The sequence below is a fragment of the Eublepharis macularius genome, chromosome 3 (genome assembly GCF_028583425.1).
Source record: "Eublepharis macularius isolate TG4126 chromosome 3, MPM_Emac_v1.0, whole genome shotgun sequence".
Lineage (NCBI taxonomy): Eukaryota > Metazoa > Chordata > Lepidosauria > Squamata > Eublepharidae > Eublepharis > Eublepharis macularius.
In genome coordinates this window covers 83,187,955-83,211,873 of record NC_072792.1, presented here as the reverse complement: position 1 = coordinate 83,211,873, position 23,919 = coordinate 83,187,955, and the positions used below count along the sequence as shown (strand labels likewise).

At 42.7% G+C, this 23,919-nt stretch overlaps 1 protein-coding gene across 1 annotated transcript in view; it reads left to right on the top strand.

Moving 5' to 3' along the window:
• Positions 1-23,919, top strand: part of LOC129326232 (cilia- and flagella-associated protein 47-like) — an 84,846-nt gene that overhangs the window by 20,859 nt on the left and 40,068 nt on the right. Inside the window, exons 2-6 of the mRNA XM_054974394.1 lie at positions 530-739; positions 3,587-3,687; positions 4,372-4,506; positions 7,441-7,660; positions 17,515-17,721. Coding sequence (XP_054830369.1) covers positions 530-739; positions 3,587-3,687; positions 4,372-4,506; positions 7,441-7,660; positions 17,515-17,721 — 873 coding nt within the window. The remainder of the gene's footprint in view (positions 1-529; positions 740-3,586; positions 3,688-4,371; positions 4,507-7,440; positions 7,661-17,514; positions 17,722-23,919) is intronic.

Sequence of the window (23,919 nt, the reverse complement as noted above, 5' to 3'; positions counted from 1 at the left end):
ACCCCACCGGGGGTTGCCATAAGTCAGCTATGACTTGAAGGTATTCTCCGCCACCAAGAAACGTACATTTCATCGATATCGTTTAGCCAATGAAAGGTAAAGGCTAATTTCAGTTGCCTGTGCAAGCACCGAGTCATTACTGATCCATGGGGGACATTGCATCACAACGTTTTCTTGGCAGACTTTTTATGGGGTGGTTTGCCATTGCCTTCCCCAGTCATCTACACTTTACCCCCAGGAAACTGGATATTCATTTTACTGACCTTGGAAGGATGGAAGGCTGAGTCAACCTTGAGCCATCTGTTTGAATCTGGCTTCTGCCAGGATCGAACTCAGGTCATGAGCAGAGCTTGGGCTGCAGTTCTGCAGCTTACCACTGTGCACCACGGGGCTCTTTGTTTAGCCAATAGCTACTTAAAAATAGAAATGTATTTTTTTCCAGAGTACTCTGTTGAAAACAGGTAGGTTTCAGTGCTATTAAGTCAGTCCTTTGGGAATATAAATTTTTCTTAATGTTTTTGCTATATAGGAAGACAGCTTTGCAAGTTGAAATGCCAGCATGTGACTCTGGAAATAATGACAAGTTAAATCCATTAAGTGTGGAATTACCAAATGGCAATTTTATTGAAGTAACGTCAGAAGGAAAAAGTATTGGTTTTGTTTGCCGTGTCAGTTTCTGTTCCAAAAAGCCATTGTCTTGCATGAAATACATCTACTTTGTTGATGATCAAAATAACAGGTAGTTATACTAATATATTTTAGTGGGTGAAGCCATTTAGAAAGAAATTTAAAAGATATTAGCTAGGAGGGGAAAATATATTTAATAAAAATAATACATTTGAAAATTATGTAGGTACACTTCGGCTTGAGAACAAATCTTATCTAAAACTTTCATGTTTAAAATGACATGCAGATCCATACTTTACATACAGAGAATTCTAAAGATCATGCTATGCTTGCTCCAGGAGCATTGTGGTGCATTCATGCACCTCTGGGAGTTTTCCTGGCTTTTCCCCAGTCTTTCTCAAACTTGCTTTACTTCAAAGTTTGGGGGAAAGATTTCAGTAATGCCTGGATGGCTGCTATGTAGGTGGGTAAATTTGAATTTTCTGGCCCATGTGGCAGCTCTTTTCCCTGACCTTGTCCCTGCAGCAGACTTTTCCTCCCCCTGCCAGCAGAGGGCTTTTAATAAAAAATAGCACTAGAATATCATTATATCAATATATTGTTGTAAAAAATAGATGTAGCAAACTGTAGCAAGAGCCAGTTTGGGACAGTAGATAAGAGCTGCAGGACTGCTCTTGAGGATAATAATATACTCTGTAAACCACTCTGAGTGGGTGTTAAGTTGTCCTGAATGATGTTGTTGTTATTATTTCTGAATTCTTAGCTTTCATTTTAAAAGTAAGACTCTATCTTCTTTCCGTTGTGAAGATAAAAGGGAAAAGGCATGCAACTCAAGGGGCTAGAGACTTTTTGCAAAAAATGAAAGCTGAAAATTAGAAAACTCACTATACCTATTATTACAATGGTATATTGACATAGCTGTATTCTTGTTCCATTAAAAAAAAATTGCAGAAGTCCTGATGGCCCAGGAGAGGGGCAGTGGCTGCATTTGGGGGACTGGGGCAGGGAAACTGTGAGAAAGTCTGCCATATGGAAACCACATTGCTGCTATGCTTTATCCTAGGCAAAAAAAGAGAATCACAGAAAGCGATAGCAAACCAAAAACCATGCCGTGATAAACTTACTAAGTCAGCAAAATAAACTGTATTACAATAACAATAAAGGAAGAATATGATCAGTTCAGAAGTGTTGTTTATAATTAATCATTTCCAAAGAACACACACAAACATTTACACAGAGAGCAAGTGGTCATTCAGATTAGGGTTGCTGTTCCCCTAGTGTGGGCAGGGGATCCTCTGCTCCCATGCTTCTTTTCCTGTCACTGCTCATCTAGCTGACGAGGGAAAAGGGTGTGCTCCTGACACAGTGCAATGACGTCCCTCCCGGGAGTGACAACATCACGCAGGCCCGAGAGTGCTTCCAGGCTTTGCCCTGGGCCAATTCGGTCCTTTGGGGGCCCCAAATCAGCCTGGTGTCCGGGAGCACTTCTGGGGCCTGCACAATGATGTCAGTCCCAGAAGAAACGTCATTGCACTGCGTGGGGAGTGTGCATGCACAAGTAGAAGTGCCAGGTCCTGCCCTCCTACCTGAAGGGTAAGGAGACCGGCAACTCTACAAGAGATGGATGTGTGACAGTGTGGGAATCCTGACTGCAGCCAGTTTATCTTTGATATCATCATGTGTAACTCTAATTGCTAGGGTTTCGCTGTTATTGCTTTAGATCTTCAGTCACATTTGTGTTCAGCTGCTACTTCAAAGAACTCAGGGTGGCCTACATACCCCTATAGGCCCTTAATGAAGTTATGACAGACTAGGGTTGACAGTCCCCCACAACCCAGTGATCTTTGTGCTTCATTAGCATTATTGCTCTTATTTCCTTGTCCAGCTCCTACATTCTTTCTTCTACACCATGGTGGCTCTGTTTTGTTCTCATGCAATTATTTGAATGGTTTTAAATTGCAAATTCTCATATTGAGGACACGTAGTGATTTTTTATGACAAGAGGTAAAAAAATAAAAGAATCTTCTCCAGAACTTGTGAAGTATATTTTCTTAAATCCTTGATGCCATTATGTCAGATATACTTCGTTAGCTGTTTATTTTTTATCTTTAACTTTTAATATTTATATTCTACCTTTCCTGTTTTTAATACACACAAATGGTGAATAAAATAGGTTATTCCCTAAAACAAACATTTCTATAAAATATTAAAACACATAAAGTAATATTAAGCAGTAGAAGAACAATTACACCAGAGTTATATCATACACCAGTAGAAGAACAATTACACCAGAGTTATATCATAATGTTCATTTAAAGATGTTTTCATGGCATCAAAGCTTTAAGAAACTGAACTTTTGAAGAAACAGATTCCTGAAAACCTCTCATGAAGCAAGTGTTCTGTCTTTTGCTGCAGGGGCTTGAAGCATTCTTCAGACTCCTCAAGAGTATGGGTAACTGGAAGCGAGATCTGGCCAGCCAAAAAGTTCTGAAGTCAGGGCACAGCTAGGTCCAGGATCACAGTTAGCATGAAAATGTACTGACCAGGTGAATTATTGAACCAGAAAGGAGCTCTGCTTAGCCCAGGGCTTAAATAGTCTAGAGAGGGAGAAGCCCCACCTGTTCCTAGGCTTCCTCCAGCCAGGTTGTGTAAGACCTGATTTTGCTAAGCTCTGTATGCACTCAAGCAGAGATTTAACTCAGTAGCTAGAACAGGCCACTAACTTGACACTTCCTCACCACTGAGCTGCCTCCTTGTGGGCTTGCACTCTCTCTCTCTGATGTGTGTGCCTTGCAGGGTGCATAGGGTTTTCGTTTTGACAAAATTCAATGTGCAACGGTCCTAGAATAGTGACCAACTTTGCACTATTAGAATCTTAACTGAATAACAGAATCATAATATCTTGTATTGGCTAGTAAATAATGAATTTTAGTTTCAGCAAAAGTTGTGGTGTTTTTAGATTTCCGCTTCAGGTTGCTGCAACAGCAGAGAACTGCCTCCTTACTGTGTATCCATACTTGGCATGCCACCTTAAAGACCAACAAATTATCCTAAACAGTGGTGAGCAGATAATGTTATATACTTTCAAGTTACTCTAATGAGGGCAATATTAATTTAAAGGATATGGTATATGCCTTCACCTGTTTTTCATATATAGCCGGTTAAGAAAGTTTAATTTTCTTTAACCCTGCTTTTGAATTGTGCTATTAGTGGAAGCAGCTGTTTTTGGGTTGGGGGTGAGTGGCAAGATATGAAAGCAAGTTTCAAATGTCTAAAACTACACCTTAAAGAATAATGAGTTACCCAGGAACATTACAACAGAGACTGGTAAAAAAAAAAAGATTTGAAGTAATTGAAGTTTAGAATGGATACTGGGAGCAACAATAACTGGCTAATTGATCAAGTTTCCAGGGAAGTTGAATTCTCGTACTTCCGAGGATTTGAAGATAAAGAGTAGTTACTTGTCTGTTGAGTTCAACTTGGTAAACCTTGATATACCCTAATTCTAATATTTCATAACGAGTTATAGGCTTAAATTTTAGCCTATGTAATATGTTATAGCATTTCTGTAGCTATGTGTCTTATTTTTATTACTTTGGATGCTTGAACTGTAAATTCTTAATTTATTGATATACAACTGTAGCTTGCAAGGGGAAGTACAAATGATATTATCTGCATTTATTAATTATAGATAGTAATACAAAACATGTATGATGATTTCCATTGTTTTCATCAAAATTGTAGATTCTAATGAGATAATTTACAGCAATGGAGAAAGTCTGCAACACCCATGCTATATTCCAGGAACTTCTTCTCAAACAAATTCTACCAGTAACTTTGGCTCAGTTACCAACTCTGCCTATGAAAATTCCATAGCAGGTATAATTTGATCCTTTTCACACAGCAAATAAAACTGAATTAATTACATCAATCATTTTTAAAATGTTTGTCCCTAGAATAATAAACAAAACAAAAGATCACATTTTTGAGAAATGCTATTAGAGTTAACAAATACTACTTTTTGTTACAGCTGTTGTAGAAAAGAATAATAGTTTAATTTTATACAATCAATTTGGATTTTCCTACTACAGTAAGATACTATCTAAAATGATACTTTCTCTAAACTGTGGCCTTTTTTGCACTGGTGATTTTAGCCACTTCTGGCTCCATACCTCTTTGGGTTTTCTTTTGAATTCTGGACACTTAACACCCCCTTTAGAATTCAATGCAGAGTTTCAAAGGTTCTTTTCCAAACTTTCTGCCTGCACCAAAGGCAGAACATTCAGAAAAGAACTCTTGAACTGTCGCATTGAAATATGAACGGGGATAATCATTTGGAATTTGGAAGAAAACCCAAAGAGGTATGGAACCAGTAGCGGTAAACATTGCCTGTGCAAAAAAGGGTTATATCTGTGTTTCTTCCAAAAATGAGATAAAAACAAATGTCATACTTTTTTGCCAGAGTGCCTAGTTCATATGTTTTGCAGAGCTGGACATATTACGTGGCAATGTTTTATATACACCCACGCACTTCCCCCGCACACATTATATGTATTAGTCTTTCAAGTCTATAACTATCAAGTATATAATTAGCTGATAGTTGTTAATTAAATACTAACAGGAAAAAAAAGAAATTGTAGGGCTAACTGACTTATTAGCAATTAACAGATCCAGATGTTATGTACTTCCAAGTTCTTAAAGAACACTAATGCAAAGGTATTGAACTTCTAACAAAATACTCAAGTAAATTGGTGAAAACTACCAATTAAATCTAGGTTCCTTACACAAATAGAAGAACACACTTTACTGCAAGAGAATTAGCACAACTTCTGCAAAGGGAAGTCTTCCTCCCTAATTTGGAATTCTTTGAATTTGTTAACAAGTGCATAAAAGGTGAGTTTAGGCAAGCTCTCTGTCTTAGGACCCCCTGTGCTAGGAGGTTTTATTCTCCCCCTTTGCCCACCCCCTGAGCAGATCAAATGTTCTGGAAGAGGTTCTGGGAAGAAACCTTTCTGCCATTAATCATTCAAGTCTTTGCCGCTCACACACACCTGTAAGGGTAAGTTTTTAGCAGATAGTCTTCTGGCCACATCTGCATGACTATAGCCCAAGACTGGGTGCAACTTAGAAAGCATCTGGCTTTCCTTTCCCTCTTCTACTTGTTCTCAGCTAAGAGATAATTTTTAAAGGGGGTGAAGGTTTTAACACAGTCCAAACCTTCAAATAAAAGCATTTCTCCACACTTGCACTTCCAAAAAGTTTCTGACAAACTCCCTTGCCAGTGGCTCTTAATCAAATTTAGCAACCACGAGTTAAGAGAATAAGTCTTATATTGTTTCTTAACTGGCTAAGGAAGATGAAGGCAGGAGTAAGTGGACACTTATCGCAATGTAGGGAGTAAGCAAGTAGACCCATCCAAACCAACAAGTAAGGGTCAATGTGACACAAGACAAACAGAACTAGTGCCAGACCGACTGATAAGCCAGTACTAAGGCAGCCAGCCAGACCCAGTAAAACACTGACATAGACAATTACACACTAATGTCAATTCCCCAAGGAAGGCCTATACATGGGCCTTCATTTCCTTGCTGCACTTGGAATGACATCAGTTTTCGACAAGGCATGCACAGGAGCGCAGTGCAGGACTCCTTGGCCCATCCCCTGTGCTTTTTCCCCCACTGGCCAGGTGAGAGGTGGTGGGCATTGGAGGCTGGGAGTGGGGGATCCCCCACCCTACCAGGGAATGGGATGCCTAATAGATTCATAAGCTTTCAAAATAGGTATAGATCCTAATTTTCCACACATTGCCACTTAGGCTAAAAGGACATAGCAAATAAAACTGAACTAAATTGATCTAAAAATAAAAAGATGCAATTACAAAGATTTATTTCCCCTCAGTTCTTCATTCACAGAATAACATCATAACTCTCATCATATGTTGTGTCTGCAGAGAATGAAAGGATCAGTAATGGAGGCAGCAGTGGTTGCAAGAACAACGTTTATTGGAACACACACACGGGCAACTAAGTGAACTGGCCAGAACTAGGCCTATACAACTCAAATTCATCCTCCAGTTCTGGTTACAAGAGCTGGGCCTCTCCTTCTGGAAAGCTTCTGAGAGTTATCCTTAAAGCAATAGTACCAGTATACCAACATAGACTTCCACATAGACTCACTGAACTAGGCAGATCACTTTCCCTCACCATTCTGTCTAAAATTGCAGTTTACTCTGTCCCTTAGGGTACAGCTACGGTCCAATCACAATATGTTTCACTCATCAGTCCAGTGCCCCTCCTTTTTCGTGAGAGGCTTGCATTTTTAAATAGAGTAACAAATATTCAAGACCCCTGTATTAACCAGCAGAAACAAAATAAACTATTCATATGTCAAAACATTGCAATCATTAACACTTGTGAGAAAGTAATGTTTAAATTATAGAGTTGATTTAATCTGTGTTGAAATTTGATAGCATTGTTAGTACTTTCTGAATAAAAGGGCTTTATAGGACCCATTTTATGATGTGGGTATAATTGATCAAAGACTGAATGATTATATTGTAGAAATGTTAATCCATTTGTAATTAGCTGTTCTAATTGATCTATTTATGATGTGAAATCATGAATTCTGACAATTGTTTGATTTAGTCTGAAAGCTAAAGATGTCTTTATGGAAAACAAGCCAGTAATCAAGGTCTGGTCACCACAATATCTCCCAAATGCTTGCTTATCTAGCAGTGTAAAAGTATATAAAAGATCTTATTTGTCCTCTAAAAAAGTAATAGAATTTTAACTAATTTGAATTATTTTTGTGCAGAATTTGAAAAGGAAGTTGAAAATGAAAGCTTGAAGCAGAACGAAGCTATTTGCCCAGATGGAACAAATCTAAGTAATCTCAAACATTCCCTTTTTCCTACTGGTGGCACAGAAGCACATGCTTTTGTACAGAAAGTTATCACAGCAGTCCAGAACTGGTTTACTCTTTTTGGTTGGTCTAAAGGACCAAATCCCATTTCTATTCCACATACTCTAAGACGGTAATCAGCTGTTTTCTTAATCCATTTTCCTTTTAAAAAGTAAACATCTTCTTGATTCAATTAAGCATACTTTCACTTTAGTATCTACGGTGGGTATAGATCAAGATGGGTAGCTGTGTTAGTCTGTCTGTAGCAATAGAAAAGAGTAGAAGTCCAGTAGCACCTATAAGACTAACAAAATTTGTGGGAGGGTATGAGCTTTCATGAGCTACAGCTCATTTCTTCAGATACAGCTAGAATGTGAGTCCATCTGTTCTTATATCTTGGAAAGTGGCATGATTGCAGAAGCCAAATGATAATAGCCAGTGAATGACAATAGCAGCGGTGATTTAATAGCATGAGGTATGTAGAGGGGTAGTGGATGTGGAGAAATCAGCATTGATAATGTGACAGGAAGCCTATGTCATGATTCAGTCCAGGTGGATGCATTGACTTGAGCTTTGTTATCAGTTGCAATTCAGCAGTCTCTCTTTCTAATCTCCCTTTCAAATTCCTCTGCAGGATAACTGCTGCTTTTAGGACAGCAAATGTATGTCCTGGAAGGTTAAAATGTACCCCCACTGGTTTTTGAATGTTTTGCTTTCTGATGTCAGACTTATGTCCATTAATTCTTTGTCAAAGGGACTGGCCAGTTGGTCCAATGTAGAGGGTGGAAGGCCATTGCTGACACGTGATGGCGTAGATCACACTGGAGGATGAGCAGGAGTATGAACCCGAAACAGTATGGCTGATGTTGTTGGGTCTACTGATGGTGTTGCTTGGATCTATATGAGAGCAAAGTTGGCATCTTGGTTTGTTGCAGGCCTTGGTACCAGAGTCCATGTTAGTGTTAAGCAGTTTATCATTGTGTGTGAGTAGTTGTTTCAGGTTAGCACGCTGACTGTAAGCAAGAAAAGGTTGCCCCCACCCCCAGTGCCTGTGTGAGGAAAGTGTCACAATCCAGCATGGGTTGTAGGTCATTAATAATGTGTTGAACTGGCTTGAGTTGTGAGCTGTAGGTGACAATCAACGGTATTCTGTTGTTATTTTCTTTGGGCATGTTTTGCAGCAAGCTGTCCCTGGGTGTCATTCTGGCCTTTCCAATCAACTTTCTTATTATGTTGGGCATACTGTAGTTGCAAAAATGTCTGTTGCAGATCCTTCAAGTGTCTGTCTCTGTCTGAGGGGTTGGAGCAGATGCGACTATAGCATAGGGCTTGGCTATACACAATGGATTGCTTGATGTGGCTGGGGTGGTGGCTTGAGGTGTGTAGATATGTTTGCCGATCTGTTGGTTTCCAGTATGATGTGGTACTTATGTGTCCCTTGTGTATCCATACTGTGGTGTCCAGGAAGTTTATTTCTCATGTAGAGTGATTCATAGTTGGATCGATGGTGAGGTGGAAGTTGCGTAAAGCCTGGTGAAATCACTCGAGGGTTTTTTTGCCATGGGTCCAGACAATAAAAATGTCATCAATGAATCTCAAGTAAAGGAGAGGTGCCAATGGGTAGGAGTTCAGAAAATGCTGTTCTAGGTCTGCCATGAAATTGTTGGCATACGGTGGAGCCATGTGGGTGCCCATGGCTGTGCTACTTATTTGGAGGTATAGGTTCTCACCAAACCTGAATTAGTTATGGATGAGAACAAACATGCAGAGTTCAGTAGTAAGATCTGCTGTGGTCTTGTCTGGAATGATGTTTCTAATGGAGGATGTTGCTGTACAAGAAATCAGCATCCATGGTGGCTACAATGCTGTTTTCTGGGAGATGATCGATGGACTGTAGTTTTGTCAGGAAGTCTGTGGTATTATGTACACAGCTGGGGGTATTAATGACATATGGTCTCAGGATGGAGTCCATAAATCCTGATATTCCATCTGTGATGATGCCTATGCTCGAGACAATGGTATGTCCAGGGTTGCCAGGTTTGTGTATCTTTGGCAGGAAGTAGAAGGTGCCTGGTGGAGGTTCCCAGGGTGTATCCGTATGAATTTGTTCCTCTGTGAGTTGGTACTTTCTTCATGTTTTTGATGAGTTCCCGCTGATATTCATGTGTGCAGTCTGAGGATAGCAGCTTGTAGAAACTGATGTTTGGGAGTTGTCGTTCAGCTTCTTGTATGTAATCTGTCTTGTCCGTTCTGACAGTGGCTCCTCCCTTGTCAGCTTGCTTTATTATAATGTCCGGATTGTTTCTCAGACTGCTTATGGCATTCTTCTCTGTGCGGCTGAGATTGGATCTTGAGTAGTGTTTTTCGTTGCTTATTTCAGCTTGGGCTCAGTGATGGAAACATTCTATGTATAGGTCTAGTATGGAGTTGTGGCCTTCAAGGAGGGGTGGTCCACATGGAGTTCTTTCTGTAGTGTTGAGTGGGAGCTAATTGGTCACCCATATACTGTTCATTGGTGGAAGGGTGAGGAGGCAGTTGTTTGGCAGTGGGTTGTTGAAGCTGTGAGGAGGCTGTCTGTCCAAGCTTTTTCTGTTCTGTGCTGTGGTGAAAGTATTCCTTCAAGCGTAGGTGGTGGAAGAAAGCCTACAGGTCTCCACAGAGCTGTATTGCCTTTGTAGGTTTAGAGGGACAGAAGGGTAATCCTCTTGAAAGGACAGATTCCTCTTCTAAGCTGAGGATATGCTGGAAAAGGTTAACATATTACTGGTAGAATTGTTGTTAAAACTGGTTGTGGCTTGTAAAAGAATGGAAAGTTTTTTGTCCTGCTTTTGTAGAGAAGTAAGTTGTATATTGCAGATGCCTTGTCTCTCTACAGTGGGGTTTTACTGTTCTCCTGCTTACTGTGCCCCCATTTGTACTTGGGGAGTTGTAGGGGGAAAGCATGATAACTGGAACAAAAGAAGGCCTGCTACATGAGTCAGAAAATACTGAAATGGGATGCAATGTTTTGCATGTTTTGATTGCGCCTGAAGGCAGACTTACTCATCCATGCTTATTAAAAATCTGGAGAGTCAGGTGTGTGTAGGACATGTTTGCTCAGTACTGGTCACATTGACTGAAGGCACTGGTGTTAATCAGGGTCCAGATATAATTTCTGTGGGTTCCACTAAAAACTTGCAGCATACTCTCTCCTTATGTTCCTATCCCTAAAAGAAAAAATGTTATTTTTATTTTTGAAATGACACCATTAGACTGGTATTTATTTTGAGATTTTTGATTACCACCATTTTAAAATGTTCAAGGCGACTTACAGTTAACCCAACATGTGATGATAGCCAATAAAATAAAACCATTCAGAATTTATAAATCATGACTTCTGCCAAGGCGGGAGCTGACTTGAAAAGATTTTAGGAATTAAAAAAAAGTTTAAGAGGTGCCAGGAGGATTGCATGGTAATGCAGTGACAATAACTGGCTTGTAGCCTGCGCCATGGCAAAATGTACCTGATTTCTGCTTTCTACCATTATTAGGCCTTATGCTCAGTGAACTAATTCATTATTCATGTCTTCACTAACTATAGTTTCATCCACGGTCTTCCTGTGCAGTCCCACATGGGACTGCGCACACGCAGGCCTGCCGATATCGGAGATTTCTATAGCTCAATACCACCAGGGGGCGCTCTCGCCTTCTAGCGCGCATGCGCAGCCATCTTCCCGCCCAAATGGACTATAGAAGGCGAAGCGCCCCCCACATACCCTCAGTTTCCTTTTTGCCGCCGATAGTCGAGGTTTCTGGCTCTTCTATTCTTTCGCGATGTCGGATACTGCTTTATTCAAACGATGCGTCGCCTGCAATCGAAAGATGACCAGGTCAGACGGCCATTCTAATTGTCTTTACTGCCTGGGGGAAACGCATAATACCCAGGCCTGTAAACATTGCCGTGCCTTTACCTCGAAGGCTAGGGCAGAGAGGGCGGATCGTTTGCACGCTTCGCTCTGGCAACGTGCTATGGCGGTCGTGGATTCTCTGGCTAAGGCACCTCCATCTGCCGCGTCCAGTTCTACCCCTCGACCTGCTGAGACCACGGGCTCCAAGACCCCTCGCTCCTTACCTTCTCCGAGCCACTCAGAGTCGAGACCGAGAGATCATTCCACCTCCTCGGTTCGGAGTGCGTCGGAACCGGCTCCATCGGTTCCGAAGGTCCCTCGGAGCCGACCTCCTTCAGCCTCGTCTATCGCTCCGACTTCAGACCGGGCTGTCTCTCGGAGTCGTACGCCGTCGGTGTCGAGACCAACACCCCCACCATCGCAAGGTGCGACCTCTTCGGATCCGATGGCTACGGAACCACCAGCACTCTCTGAACTCGACAAAAAGAAAAAGAAGAGAAAACATTCTTCTAAGCGGGATAAGGCGGTCCTGGAGAAACTGATCTCATCTCCCTTACTGACCCCTTTTGAGGCGATCGGTTCCGATCCACTGGAAAAGAGACGCAAGGACTCTGGCGTTCTAGATCCTACCCCGGTGATCACCTCAGAACAGGAGGACCTGGTGCTGATCGACAAGCCCCCGACCCCGTCGGGTCGACCGCGATCAACCTCCCACGAGTCGGGTTCCATCCGATCTGTTCATAGCTATCGAAGTAGATCGGACCGCCGGTACAGCCCGTACACCACCCGGGACCAATCAAGGGAGTGCCACAGCAGTGAGGGTCGGGCTGCTCCATACTACTCAGAGGATAGCCCGCTTCGTTTGGATCGCTCATACAGACGGGGATCACTTTCGCCGTCGTTTCGGATCCGATCTTATGACTCCCGTGGAACACCACGCCCCTCAGAGGTCGACTACCATCGGGGTCGACCGAGGTATAGTGAGTCCCCTCCTTCGGATTCACCCGAAGCTGAGATTGGCCCGGCCGAGGAACCGTCGCCCACGGACGATTTCAGGGCCTACAATGAACTGCTCCAGCAGATGGCTAAGGCGTTGGATCTGGAAATGACTTCGACGGAGTCGAAGTTTACGGAAAAGATCTATCAACACATCTACTCTGGTTCCACGCCTTCTGTGGCCTTCCCACTGATTGACGGTTTTGTGGATTTGTGGAAGAAGCTCAATGTTAAACCTGCTTCCATCCCTGCTACTAACCGGAAAGTTGAAGGTTTTTACCGCACCAAAGATGACAATCATCCTTTCTTATCCATCCATCCACCCCCCTCCTCATTGGTAACAGAGGAGATGCAGGCGAGATCTAAGCAAGGTTCTATGTCAGCCCCTGTTGACAAGGACAGTAGGAAAGTAGATACCTTGGGGAGAAAATTATATACGTCGGCTGCCTTTGCCATCAAGGTAGCCAACTATGCGGCTATGATGTCAGCCTACCAACTCTTCCTGTGGAAAAAAGTAGCGGCTTTTCTCCCTAGACTCCTCGAGGACCAGCGCACTCTCCTCCAAGTCATACAAGAGGAGGCTACCCGCCTTTCCAGACACCAGATAAACGCGAGTAGGAGTTTGTCTGACACATCTGCACATTCCTTGCTCTCCACAGTGGTCCTGCGATGGTTTGCATGGCTCCGCACTACCGCTCTCCCGCCTGAGACAAGGAATAGAGTCGAGGACTTGCCCTTTGAAGGGGCTCTACTTTTCTCCGAGAAGACAGATGAATATCTGTTGAAAAAGAGGACGGATCGACTTACAGCGCGTTCCTATGGCGTCCTACACCAGACCCCTCAACAGCCTTCCAGGCCCTTTTTTCGGTCTTCTCAGCGAGGCAGACCATATCGGTATCAGCCTTATCATGGGTATTCTTATCAACCCCAGAGAAGCTACCAAAGTCCTCAACAGTCTTTTTCGAGACGCAGACAAGGTCACCGCTCCAAGCCTGGTTCTCAGCAACATCAGGCTAAGGAAGCTCCCTACTCCCAGAAACAATTCTGACAATTACAGGGACCTGAACCCACGTTTGGATTCAGGCTTAGTGCTTACTGGAGGGAGTGGCTCTCCATTGGTTCTGATGTTTGGGTTTCTAATATTGTTCAGTATGGTTATAAAATTGAGTTTGTGAGTTTACCTTACTTACGTCTCCCTGTTTTTTCTTCGGGGCCTCCACATGCGGAGATCCTAGCTGAACTGGCCACCCTACTTCAGAAGTGTGCTATTGAAGAAGTACCCCACGATTCTACTACCTTGGGGTTCTACTCTAACCTTTTTATGGTGGAGAAGAAGGATGGGGGTCTCAGGCCCATTCTAGATCTACGGGCCCTTAATAAGCTGGTTAGGGTGCGAAAATTCAAAATGGTCACCTTGCAGATGGTGTTGACCCTCTTGCCCATGCATTCCTGGTTTGCTGTCCTTCATTTGAAGGATGCTTATTTTCATGTTTCCATTTTCCCCGAGCACAAGAAATATCTTCGTTTTACCTATGATCATAAGGTTTACCAATATCGGGTCCTACCCTTTGGGTTGGCTACAGCCCCTAGGGTATTTACGAAGTGTATAGCTGTAGTAGTGGCTCACCTACGACTACAGGGCTGTCGAATATTTCCGTATCTAGATGACTGGCTCCTAGTGGGCAGCTCAGCTGAAGATGTGTCGAAACAGGTGTCCCTTATGTTAGGCTTATGTCTTAAATTGGGGCTGTTTGTGAATCAAAAGAAGTCGAAACTGGTCCCTGCTCGATCGGTTCAGTTTATAGGGGTTGTATTGGATGGAATCAGGAATGCTGGTTTCCTGCCCTCAGATAGGGCTTCTAGGATTAAGAGCCTTGTCCTTAGACTTCACCGCTGCCGTTTTCAATCAGCCCGCTTTATTCAGATTCTTCTGGGGTGCCTGGCTTCTACCACAGCTGTGGTTCCGCTTGCTAGGCTGTTTATGAGGCCCTTACAATTATGGTTCAATGCCACTTTCTCTCCTAACTGTGACTCTCAGAACAGAAGGCTTTCAGTCCCTAGACGGGTAGTGGCCTCTCTGGATTGGTGGCTTGAGGATGCGAATTTGTTAAAGGGGGTAAAGTTTGGCTATTGCCGAACTCAGTTATCAGTAACTACCGATGCTTCCCTTTTAGGTTGGGGTGCTCATTGTGAGGGTATGTATGCCCACGGGACATGGTCAGACGCTGAGCGCTCCGAACACATTAACCTCCTTGAATTGAGAGCTATCTCAAATGCACTGATCTCCTTTTGAGATACCGTGCGGAACAAGTCAGTGCAAGTGTTAACGGACAACATGACTACAATGTTTTATGTCAACAAGCAGGGTGGCACGGCGTCGGCAACGCTTTGTACCGAGGCGATGAAGCTGTGGACTTGGGCAGTACGACATTCGGTGTGGCTGAGGGCAGTTCACATCCCGGGGGTGGAGAACCTCCAGGCGGACCAGCTGAGCAGGCTGAACCGAGATGTTCATGAGTGGTCTCTTCGAGACAAATACCTGCTTCCGATCTTCTCAATGTGGACCTCTTTGCTTCAGTGGACAATCACAAGACCCATCGCTATTGCTGCAGAGGGGGCATAGGCCCCGGGTCAGATGGGGATGCATTTCAAGTCGAGTGGTCGGGTCCTCTGTGTTATGCATTTCCCCCATTCCCTCTGTTAGCCAGAGTTCTCAGCAAGATCCAGGGGGACAGGGCGACGGTCATTCTGATAGCCCCTTTTTGGCCGAGACAGCCCTGGTTTCATACCCTCCTTCTCTTACAGACTCAGTCGATCAGGTTGCCCGTTGTTCCGGACCTTCTGTCCTGGAAGGGAGTTCTACACCACGACATTCAGCGACTCAAACTGACAGCCTGGCTGATCAGCCGGAATGGGTTTTTCTGAGGCCGTGACTCATGTATTGTTAAATGCTAGGCGTCTTTCCACTAGGCAATCCTATGCATTCAAGTGGAATCGTTTTTCGGGGTGGTGTCAACGCCGGAATTTAGACCCCTTTTGTTCCTCCTTGCCTGAGATCCTGGAGTTCCTCTGGGAGGTTAAACTAGGGGGTTTAGCCAATAGCTCAAGGTGTATTTGGCAGCAATTTCGGCTTTCCATCATCCTATAGATAAGAAACCAGTTTTCTCTCACTACACTTCTAAATTATTCCTCCGAGGACTGAATAATTTGTACCCCCCAGTTTGGGCTATTGTCCCTCAGTGGTCTTTACCGCTTGTCTTGACTAGGTTAATGTCTAAACCTTTTGAGCCTATGGCTACCTGCCCTTTGCGCTACCTTTCTTTGAAGGTGGCCTTCTTGGTAGCGATCACTTCAGCCAGGCGGGTGGGGGAACTGGCTGCACTGTCATCAGAACCCCCCTACTTGAAGTTTCATGCAGACAAGGTAGTCTTGCGGACCAAAGTTGGTTTTTTACCTAAGGTTGTGTCTCAGTTTCATTTGTCTCAGGATATTGTCTTACCTGTGTTTTTCCCGATACAGTCTTCTGATGCAGAGAGAGCCCTTCATTCGTTGGATGTTCGCAGGGCTCTTCTATTTTATTTGGATCGTACTAAGCCTTTTCGTTTGGACCCGAATTTGTTTGTCTGTTTTGCGGGACAAAAGAGGGGAAAGAAAGCAACATCTCAGTCCATTGCGAGATGGGTTGTTCAGACTGTTTTAACATGTTATGATTCTGTTCCTTTACCTTGTCCTTTGGAAGGTGCATGCCCATTCCACTAGGTCCTTGGTGTCGTCTGCGGCTCTGCTGAGAGGTGTTCCTCTACATGACATCTGTAGAGCGGCGACGTGGGCTTCAGCGGATACTTTTATCAAGCATTATGCGCTGGATGTCCTGGACCGAAAGGAGACGGTAGTGGGCACCGCAGTGTTACATTCTATCTTTGAGTGACTTGACTGTGGTACCTTCACCCAGGTGTTAAGCTTTATAATCTCCCATGTGGGACTGCACAGGAAGACCGTGGATGAAAAACAGGTTTCGCTTACCCTAACTGTTGTTCATCTAGGTCTTCCGTGCAGGCACACATGCCCTCCCTCCTTCCCCGCTGTATGGTGATTTTTTGTGGTGATACGGTGGCGAAAGGGGAACTGAGGGTATGTGGGGGGTGCTCCGCCTTCTATAGTCCATTTGGGTGGGAAGATGGTTGCGCATGCGCGCTAGAAGGCGAGAGCGCCCCCTGGTGGTATTGAGCTATAGAAATCTCCGATATCGGCAGGCCTGCGCGTGCGCAGTCCCATGTGTGCCTGCACGGAAGACCTAGATGAACAACAGTTACGGTAAGCGAAACCTGTTTTTCCTTGAGTATAGATCCCAAGAACTATAACAGACACCAAATGGAGCCTATATAGCTTTGTACTTTCCCTTTTCTTTGATCTAAGGACCTGCAGAAATTTTCAGTCCCAAAAGTGGTATAGTCTCATCCTTGTGTAAACTTTTCATACAAAGCATGATTTTTAAAAAGACCTTGACAAATACTTGACAAATTAGAATAAGAAAGTTTTTTGCATGAACTGAATGAAAGATTAGAGGAAGTTTTATGAAACATCATGAAATTAGTATCGTATGGCTTAGATGCTGCTGGGCCATAACCTCTTTGTTCTACTTACCTACTGGCCCAGGGGTGATATTTAAACAATATTGAATATTTATCAGCATTATATAAGGGATCTGAATTATATTTAGCTCTATATGTATATTACGAAATTAAAATGGCACATTCTTGTAGGATTGTTTGTTGAAAATTTTGTTTTACTTTACCTGCCATACAGATTAACAGTTTGGTCCTTCACAGAGTTACTTCAGTCTGATCTCACTGAAGTAAACAAGTTTAGAAAGGGATAACTGCATAAGATTGCACTGTAAATTTCCTAACAGTACACGGATAGATTCAAATTTGTCTGTGATATGTGACTTATACAGTTTTATATTCAATTACTAAAACTTTTAATTCCTTATGAAAGGGAAAAATAAAGAAGCTACCATATATATTGCTGTCAGTGGAAGGTACATAAATGTTTAATGTTGCCTTGCATTTGATAATGAAACAGTTTTTCCTCTCTCACCCAGTGATGTCTGTAAAATTCAAATGACTTCATGTGATGAAAAGGTTAAGCAAAATCTTGGAAAAGATATCAAGACCATTTATGACATGCTTCTCCATCTCAGTGGGCAGTTGCTCCCTGGAATTTCTTCAAGCCAGTCTTTGCCATTTGATCCCACTCAGCGTGTGGTACAGCTCCACTGGCAACATTCTACAATGATCACTTTTCTCAAGTAAGTGGGTTTTTGGAGGGAAAAAACACTTCATAATTTGTTATCACTCCTTAGAAGATTTCCCGAAACAGTTTAATAACCTTTCCAGATGATAAACATTTTCTTTTTTCCATTAAATTATTTTGTGGTTCTGTTAAAGTCACTTTTGGTTGCAACACTGTGCCCTTATCTCTTACCACTGGCTTATTGCTGTGATGGTGCTTCTGAGGGCTGATTCACACATTACAAATTCCCCATGTTTCCTACATGGCTGGTGCAAATATTTTGGTTAGATAGATGCTACTTGGAACTTAATTCCTAGGCATCTGTGAAAAGAGGGGGTTAAACCTCCAACCTCATGGTGTTTTCCTGATCTGAAACAGTCCCAGGGAGCCCCTATTTGCCCTACTGGGGAAATGTACAGGTAGCCATTGGTACATGCAGTTTCCACAGTAAAGCAAATAGTGGCTCCCAGGGGCTGTTTCAGGTTGGAAAAGTGGTGCAGGTGGAGGGAAGGTTTAAACCTCATTTTACCCACATACTGATGTCTTGATCTGAAGCAGGCTCCTACATGTCTGATTGAAAGTTCTCATAGCTAGGGCTGTGCACATAAAAAAAATCAGTCTAGATCCATTTATCAGGGATAGCATAAACTTTCGTATCCCTGAAATCCAGGCAAGATTCTCTAATCTGGTTCAGTAAGATTAGAGAATCTCAGATTTATCAGGCCATTATTCCCTATGAGGAAAACTGTTCAAGAGGCTGGGGAGGCATTTTTCAAGCAAACTCCACCAAATCTGCATCAAACCTACTCCTTCCTATCCACTAAAGACCCCAAGTTTCAGGACGATTGGACCAAAGGTTCTAATTCTAAGGGCCCCTGAACAAGATGCCCTCTTGTCTCCATGGTTTCTTATGGGGGAAACATTTCCAAGTCCTGAGATTCTCTGATTGGAACTGGCATAGCTGGATTATGTTGCATCCGCATAAATCTGGCTATTTAACAGGGATATGAATGTCTCCTCGCACTCTCCTACTTGTAGTGGCTATGTCGGAGTGCAAGGATTTTGTAACATGTCAGCTAGCCCTGATTGATAAAAATATGTGGAAAATATAATATCAAAATGAAAAATTGACATGGATTTGGAAGAAATGTACGCATGCATAGAATTTGGCTTCTTACAATCATAGGCATTTTCTACTATCAGGCACTCAGGTCTGACTTCTAGAAAGAACCTGGAACTGGTAGAGGTCTAGCTAGCTAGCTGGTGGCAATCCAGAACAGTCTGGACAAATAGAGGGATAGCAATAGTATAGTGGCCTTAATAATGCTGCCCAGTGAAGGCAGTACAGTAGTTTTAGGATCTTCATAGGTTGTATTAACATGGCACTGGCTGTCTGGAATTGCATGATTCCCCAAATCTAAAGGATTTTTGACTGAACTTCCAGTACCCTTGCTTAAAGTGCTTGTCTTTCAGTCAATTGTTGTAGTCATGTAGGAAGGAGGGAACCTGTCCCTCAGCAAAAGGGTGCCTCATTTGAGCTGACATGGTATCTGACACCTGCTGAGTCAATGTGGATTTTGCATTTTGGCGTAAGTTTTTTTCTGTGTATTTCTTCCTCTGTTTTTAGGAAGGTGAACATTGCATGTTAATAGACTTGTAGGCACTGCATGGCACAGTTCAATCAATATCCTGTTTTGTTTCCGCCTTACTTTAGGGGCAATTGGCTCCTTAGCTGAAAATCATTTACTGTGGTAATTTACATGTGGGATTGTCATAACTGTAGACCTGCAGTTGTAAGCCTGGCTTGGATGTGGGGGGACCCTGCATGGCACTGCTTAATTTCCTAAAGCTGCTGGTTAAAGATGTCCAGACTTTCCTTGTAGTTGGATGGATGCATGAAGTCAGAAGATTTTGAGTGCTACTGCTCTGTGTATGTTACCACATGTTTTGATAGCTCCCTTTTGGGTGATCTACGTATGAATCTGTCATTTGATGCTTCGTAACATCTATGCCCTTGTGCAAGTAACTAGTCTGGCAAAGATTATAACATCATCAGATGAGCACTGTCGTCTGACATATGTAATTCACGAATGCTGCAGGCAGATAATAACATCAATCTTTTTACTGTTGAGCAGTATTGATAGATAAAGCATTCATCTTGGCTCAGAATCCCATAGTTATGAATGATTTCTATTGTGCTGTTCAAGTCGTAGAAACTAAATGGAGAAGAATGGTCTTTGCAATGAAGGCAGTGTGCTCAGATTTATACAAAATTCTAGCATCAAACACAGGCCACTGTATTTCACATTAAAGTTCTTTTGATGTAGAAATTGCCAATATAGTTAATCAAACTGGCTCATTAAACAGGTTTGCTCAAATATAAATTTTAGTAGCCATGAACTAGATTGCAAAATGACCCTGGCTGGAAGTGCTGATAGGATGTTTAATTCTGACTGTGACTGTGCTGACTGGATAAGACAGTGGAATAGTACATTAGGCAATTCATTTAAAAGGAAAAAATGTATCTGCTTTGTTAAACAAAGAAGTCTGTACATGGAAAATTAGAAGCATTTTTCACTTTAGGCAGCTAGTGAAATATACTTAAATTTATAGTGTATGTTCTTAAATTTGTCATGAGCTTATTTTAATGAACAGTATCCATGTTCTTGGCATAGATGACAAAGAAATAAAATGAATGAATACCTATTAAAATCATATTTTGTCCCATTTTTCCACATTAATCACATTGTATAATTTGTCAACCCTTATGCTAATAATCCTGCAAATAAATAAAACCTAGAACCCCTCCTCCTCATGGTACTGTTTTAATATTTGAGTAGAATTGTGGTTATTTATATGAAGCTGCTGCTGATGTATGCAATAAAGCTGTTAATAAATTTATGGTATTGTTCTGGGGCACCTTCAGTGAGGTGGCACCTACAACTCTGGAAAAAAACCACTGCGAATGGGAAAGAGGGAGGCTGTCCTCCCCATTAAAAAGCTTCATAGAAAGATAAGAGGCAACAATGTGGGACTGAGATTCTTCAGCTAGTTATGCTGTATTTACACATTTTTTATTTTGTTGGCCTTTCTCCCCCTCTCCCTCCACCCCCACCCCAATCTTGGTACTGAGAATAGCTTTGCTCACTGTGTTGTTTGTGGTGTGCTTGTACTCAAGGCTTGCTTAAATGGTAATCAGCCATGGTCAGACCTGCCACTCTTCGTTGGTTGTCCAGACATTGTGTGGAACCCAAGTATTAGATTCAGATATTGTACCTGATACCTGCATAGATGTATAACAAAGTATTCTTTCCCCCCTTGCCATATCTCTTTGGCTGCTTGCATACATTGTACAGCAGGGAATATATGCAGTTGCATGTCAGTATGGGGGCATGTTGTAAACCCGATATTATTATGATTACTAGAGCTTATTATTTCTGTTAAACAATTGCCTTTCATGTTGCCATATTCAAGGTCTCAGTAATAATAACATAATAATAACATTCGATTTATATACCGCCCTTCAGGACAACTTAATGCCCACTCAGAGCGGTTTACAAAGTGTTATTATTACCCCACAACAATCACCCTGTGAGGTGGGTGGGGCTGAGAGAGCTCCAGAGAACTGTGACTCGCCCAAAGTCACCCAGCTGGCTTTGTGGAGGAGTGGGGAATCAAACCCGGCTCTCCAGATTAGAGTCCCGTGCTCTTAACCACTACACCAAACTGGCTCTCAGTACTTCTTCTGAATTGATATTAGGAGCCTTGTCACTCCGTCAAGCAATTCCTGTTTGTGTTGGTGTTTGCCGTATTTGGACATGTTCCTTTAAACTATATATAGAACCTAATCCAGCAGTTCTGTGGCCTGAGAAGTAATGGAAGGAAGGTTTTCATTATTTATGCTCAGGGCACCCTAGTATGAAGTTGGAGCCAAACTGAAAATGATCCCGTATTCTGAGGAACACATTACCTGGCCACACACAGTAATAACAATCCAACCATTTGATTCTGTAAGTCTGTGTTGGCTGCAGTAGTGCAACTGAAGTGAAATTTTGTACGTGGCAAATGGAATAGACACAGCAAATCTCAGTCTCTATCAATGCAATCTTTGTCCCAGAGAACTATCAGAAGTTCTGAGTACTGTCAGGGCTGTGACCCACAGCACTTCCATCTTGCTTTCTCTTTTGCTGTACTTTTCCAGTATTATTTTTGTATGCAGGTTCACAGGAGCAGCTTTGGTTCCCAAGACAGGCTTATCTGAGATGGCTCGCCGCAGCGACCTTGGAGCAGTTACTTTCACATTCCCAACTTCTATACTAACTGGGCAGACAAGCGGGGAGGTGGACTGGAGGGTTTGATATACTGTAACAAGCCATTAACACGTCATTCTCAACAAGAGTTCTGTGTACAGCCAAAGCTGCTTTCAGCCTTTGGATTATCTATGGAAACTTGTACCTTCTGAATATATATGCTCTCAATAAATAAACTTTGACTCAAGAGACCTTGGATTTCTTGCTGCAAGGGGTGGGAGAGGAAATCAGAGTATCCTGCTTTCCATAGACTGACAAGTACTTTCCCCCTTGATATTAGAGGATTCTTGTTAGCTAGGTCCATGCTGCTTGAAGCCCTTTCTGGTCCTGTCCCATTGATGTCAAGCAGCTGCTTTTGTGATAGAGCAGAGATTAATCATCACCGTGGAGGTGTCTGAAGTTACTGCTGTGATATTATTGTGGCTGGTACTAGAGTATTATCATTGTAGAAATGTATAATTTTGCACAAATGTGTGGGTTAAAAACGGTTTTTTTCTTTGAATGATCATTTGTGCGGTTATCATTGGAGAGTCCTCCAGTTGTCTTTCAAATAATGGGGTTGATGTGTACAGAGAAAGGACACTTGGAACTGAGAGTAATAATACTTGCAGGATGGGCTCAGGTTTGAACAAGAACTCTTTTAGGAGCTCTGTGCTCTTGACAGAGTGGTCCCTCAGTGGAATTGGCTTCCTCAGGAGGTGGTTGGCTCTCCTTCTTTGGAGGTTTTTAAGCAGAGGCTAGATGGCCATCTGACAGCAGTGCTTATTCTGTGAACCTAGGCAGATCATGAGAGGGAGGGCAGGAAGGGTAGCATCAGTGCTTAGTTCTCGTGGCCCCTTCTTACATGCCCAGGGTAAGGTCAATTGCCACCTTGGAGACAGGTAGCAATTTTCCCCAGGTCAGTTTGGCTAGAGATCCTGACGGTGTTTTGCCATCTTCTAGGCATGGAGTAAGGTTGTGTGTGTGTGTGTGTGTGTAGGGGGGAGGTATTTGTGAATGTCCTGCATTGTGTAGGGGGTTGGACTAGATAACCTGAGGTACCTTCCAACCCTACAATTTTATGATGCTGTATTTCTGAGATTTAGTGCCATCTCAGGGGCTGCCCTGAGGGTATGCCTGCAGGTAGCTCCTGGTCTTTGCAAAACAACTTTGTCATACTACTACTCCTTTCACCAAGAGTACTAGACATACCTTACATACGTTACCATTCTTTGTTTTACTGCAAATGCTCCATGTCATTACAATGCATCACAGAAATGTTTCCTCAACTAACAGGCACCAACTCCTAGATACTGTGGAGGCACAGGCTATTTGTTCTTGTGATGTACTGTGATGATCAATGGCTTGCCCTTTTGTTTGCTCCTTTGCTGCCAGAGACCCCTGTCATTGGAGAATGCCCTTGCTAATCCACTGGCAAGGTAATCTGTTTTTTATGTTTTCTCTCCTGGCTGTTTTTTTGCTATGCAGATTTTTTGCTAGCAGCACAAGTTTCATTGAACATACGTACTGTCTGTCCTTTCTTTGGCCCCATCACACCTGCTTTACTGTTTTCATTATTCTGGTGTGGATCTGCTGTGCTTTCACTCTTGCTGATGATTTTGGCAGTTTTGGTCAGCTTTTTTTCTGCATTATAGCAATAGTGTCAGTTTCTTTCCTGTGGCAATTTCTCCTCCTTGACTACCATATCTTTCATCTCTAAGTGGGTAAGAGTCTCTATTGAGGCAAGAGTTGGACTTGGACCCTTCTTCTTGTGCTGTTGATTAGATTTGGGACTCAAACACTCTTACTGAATCTCCAAAGATATTTAAAGTAGGAATGTAACCCCTTGTTAACTTTTTGCACTGCCCTTGTGCTTCATTTTTAGTGTACAGCACTTCCACCTATGGAATGAGGACATTGTGGGT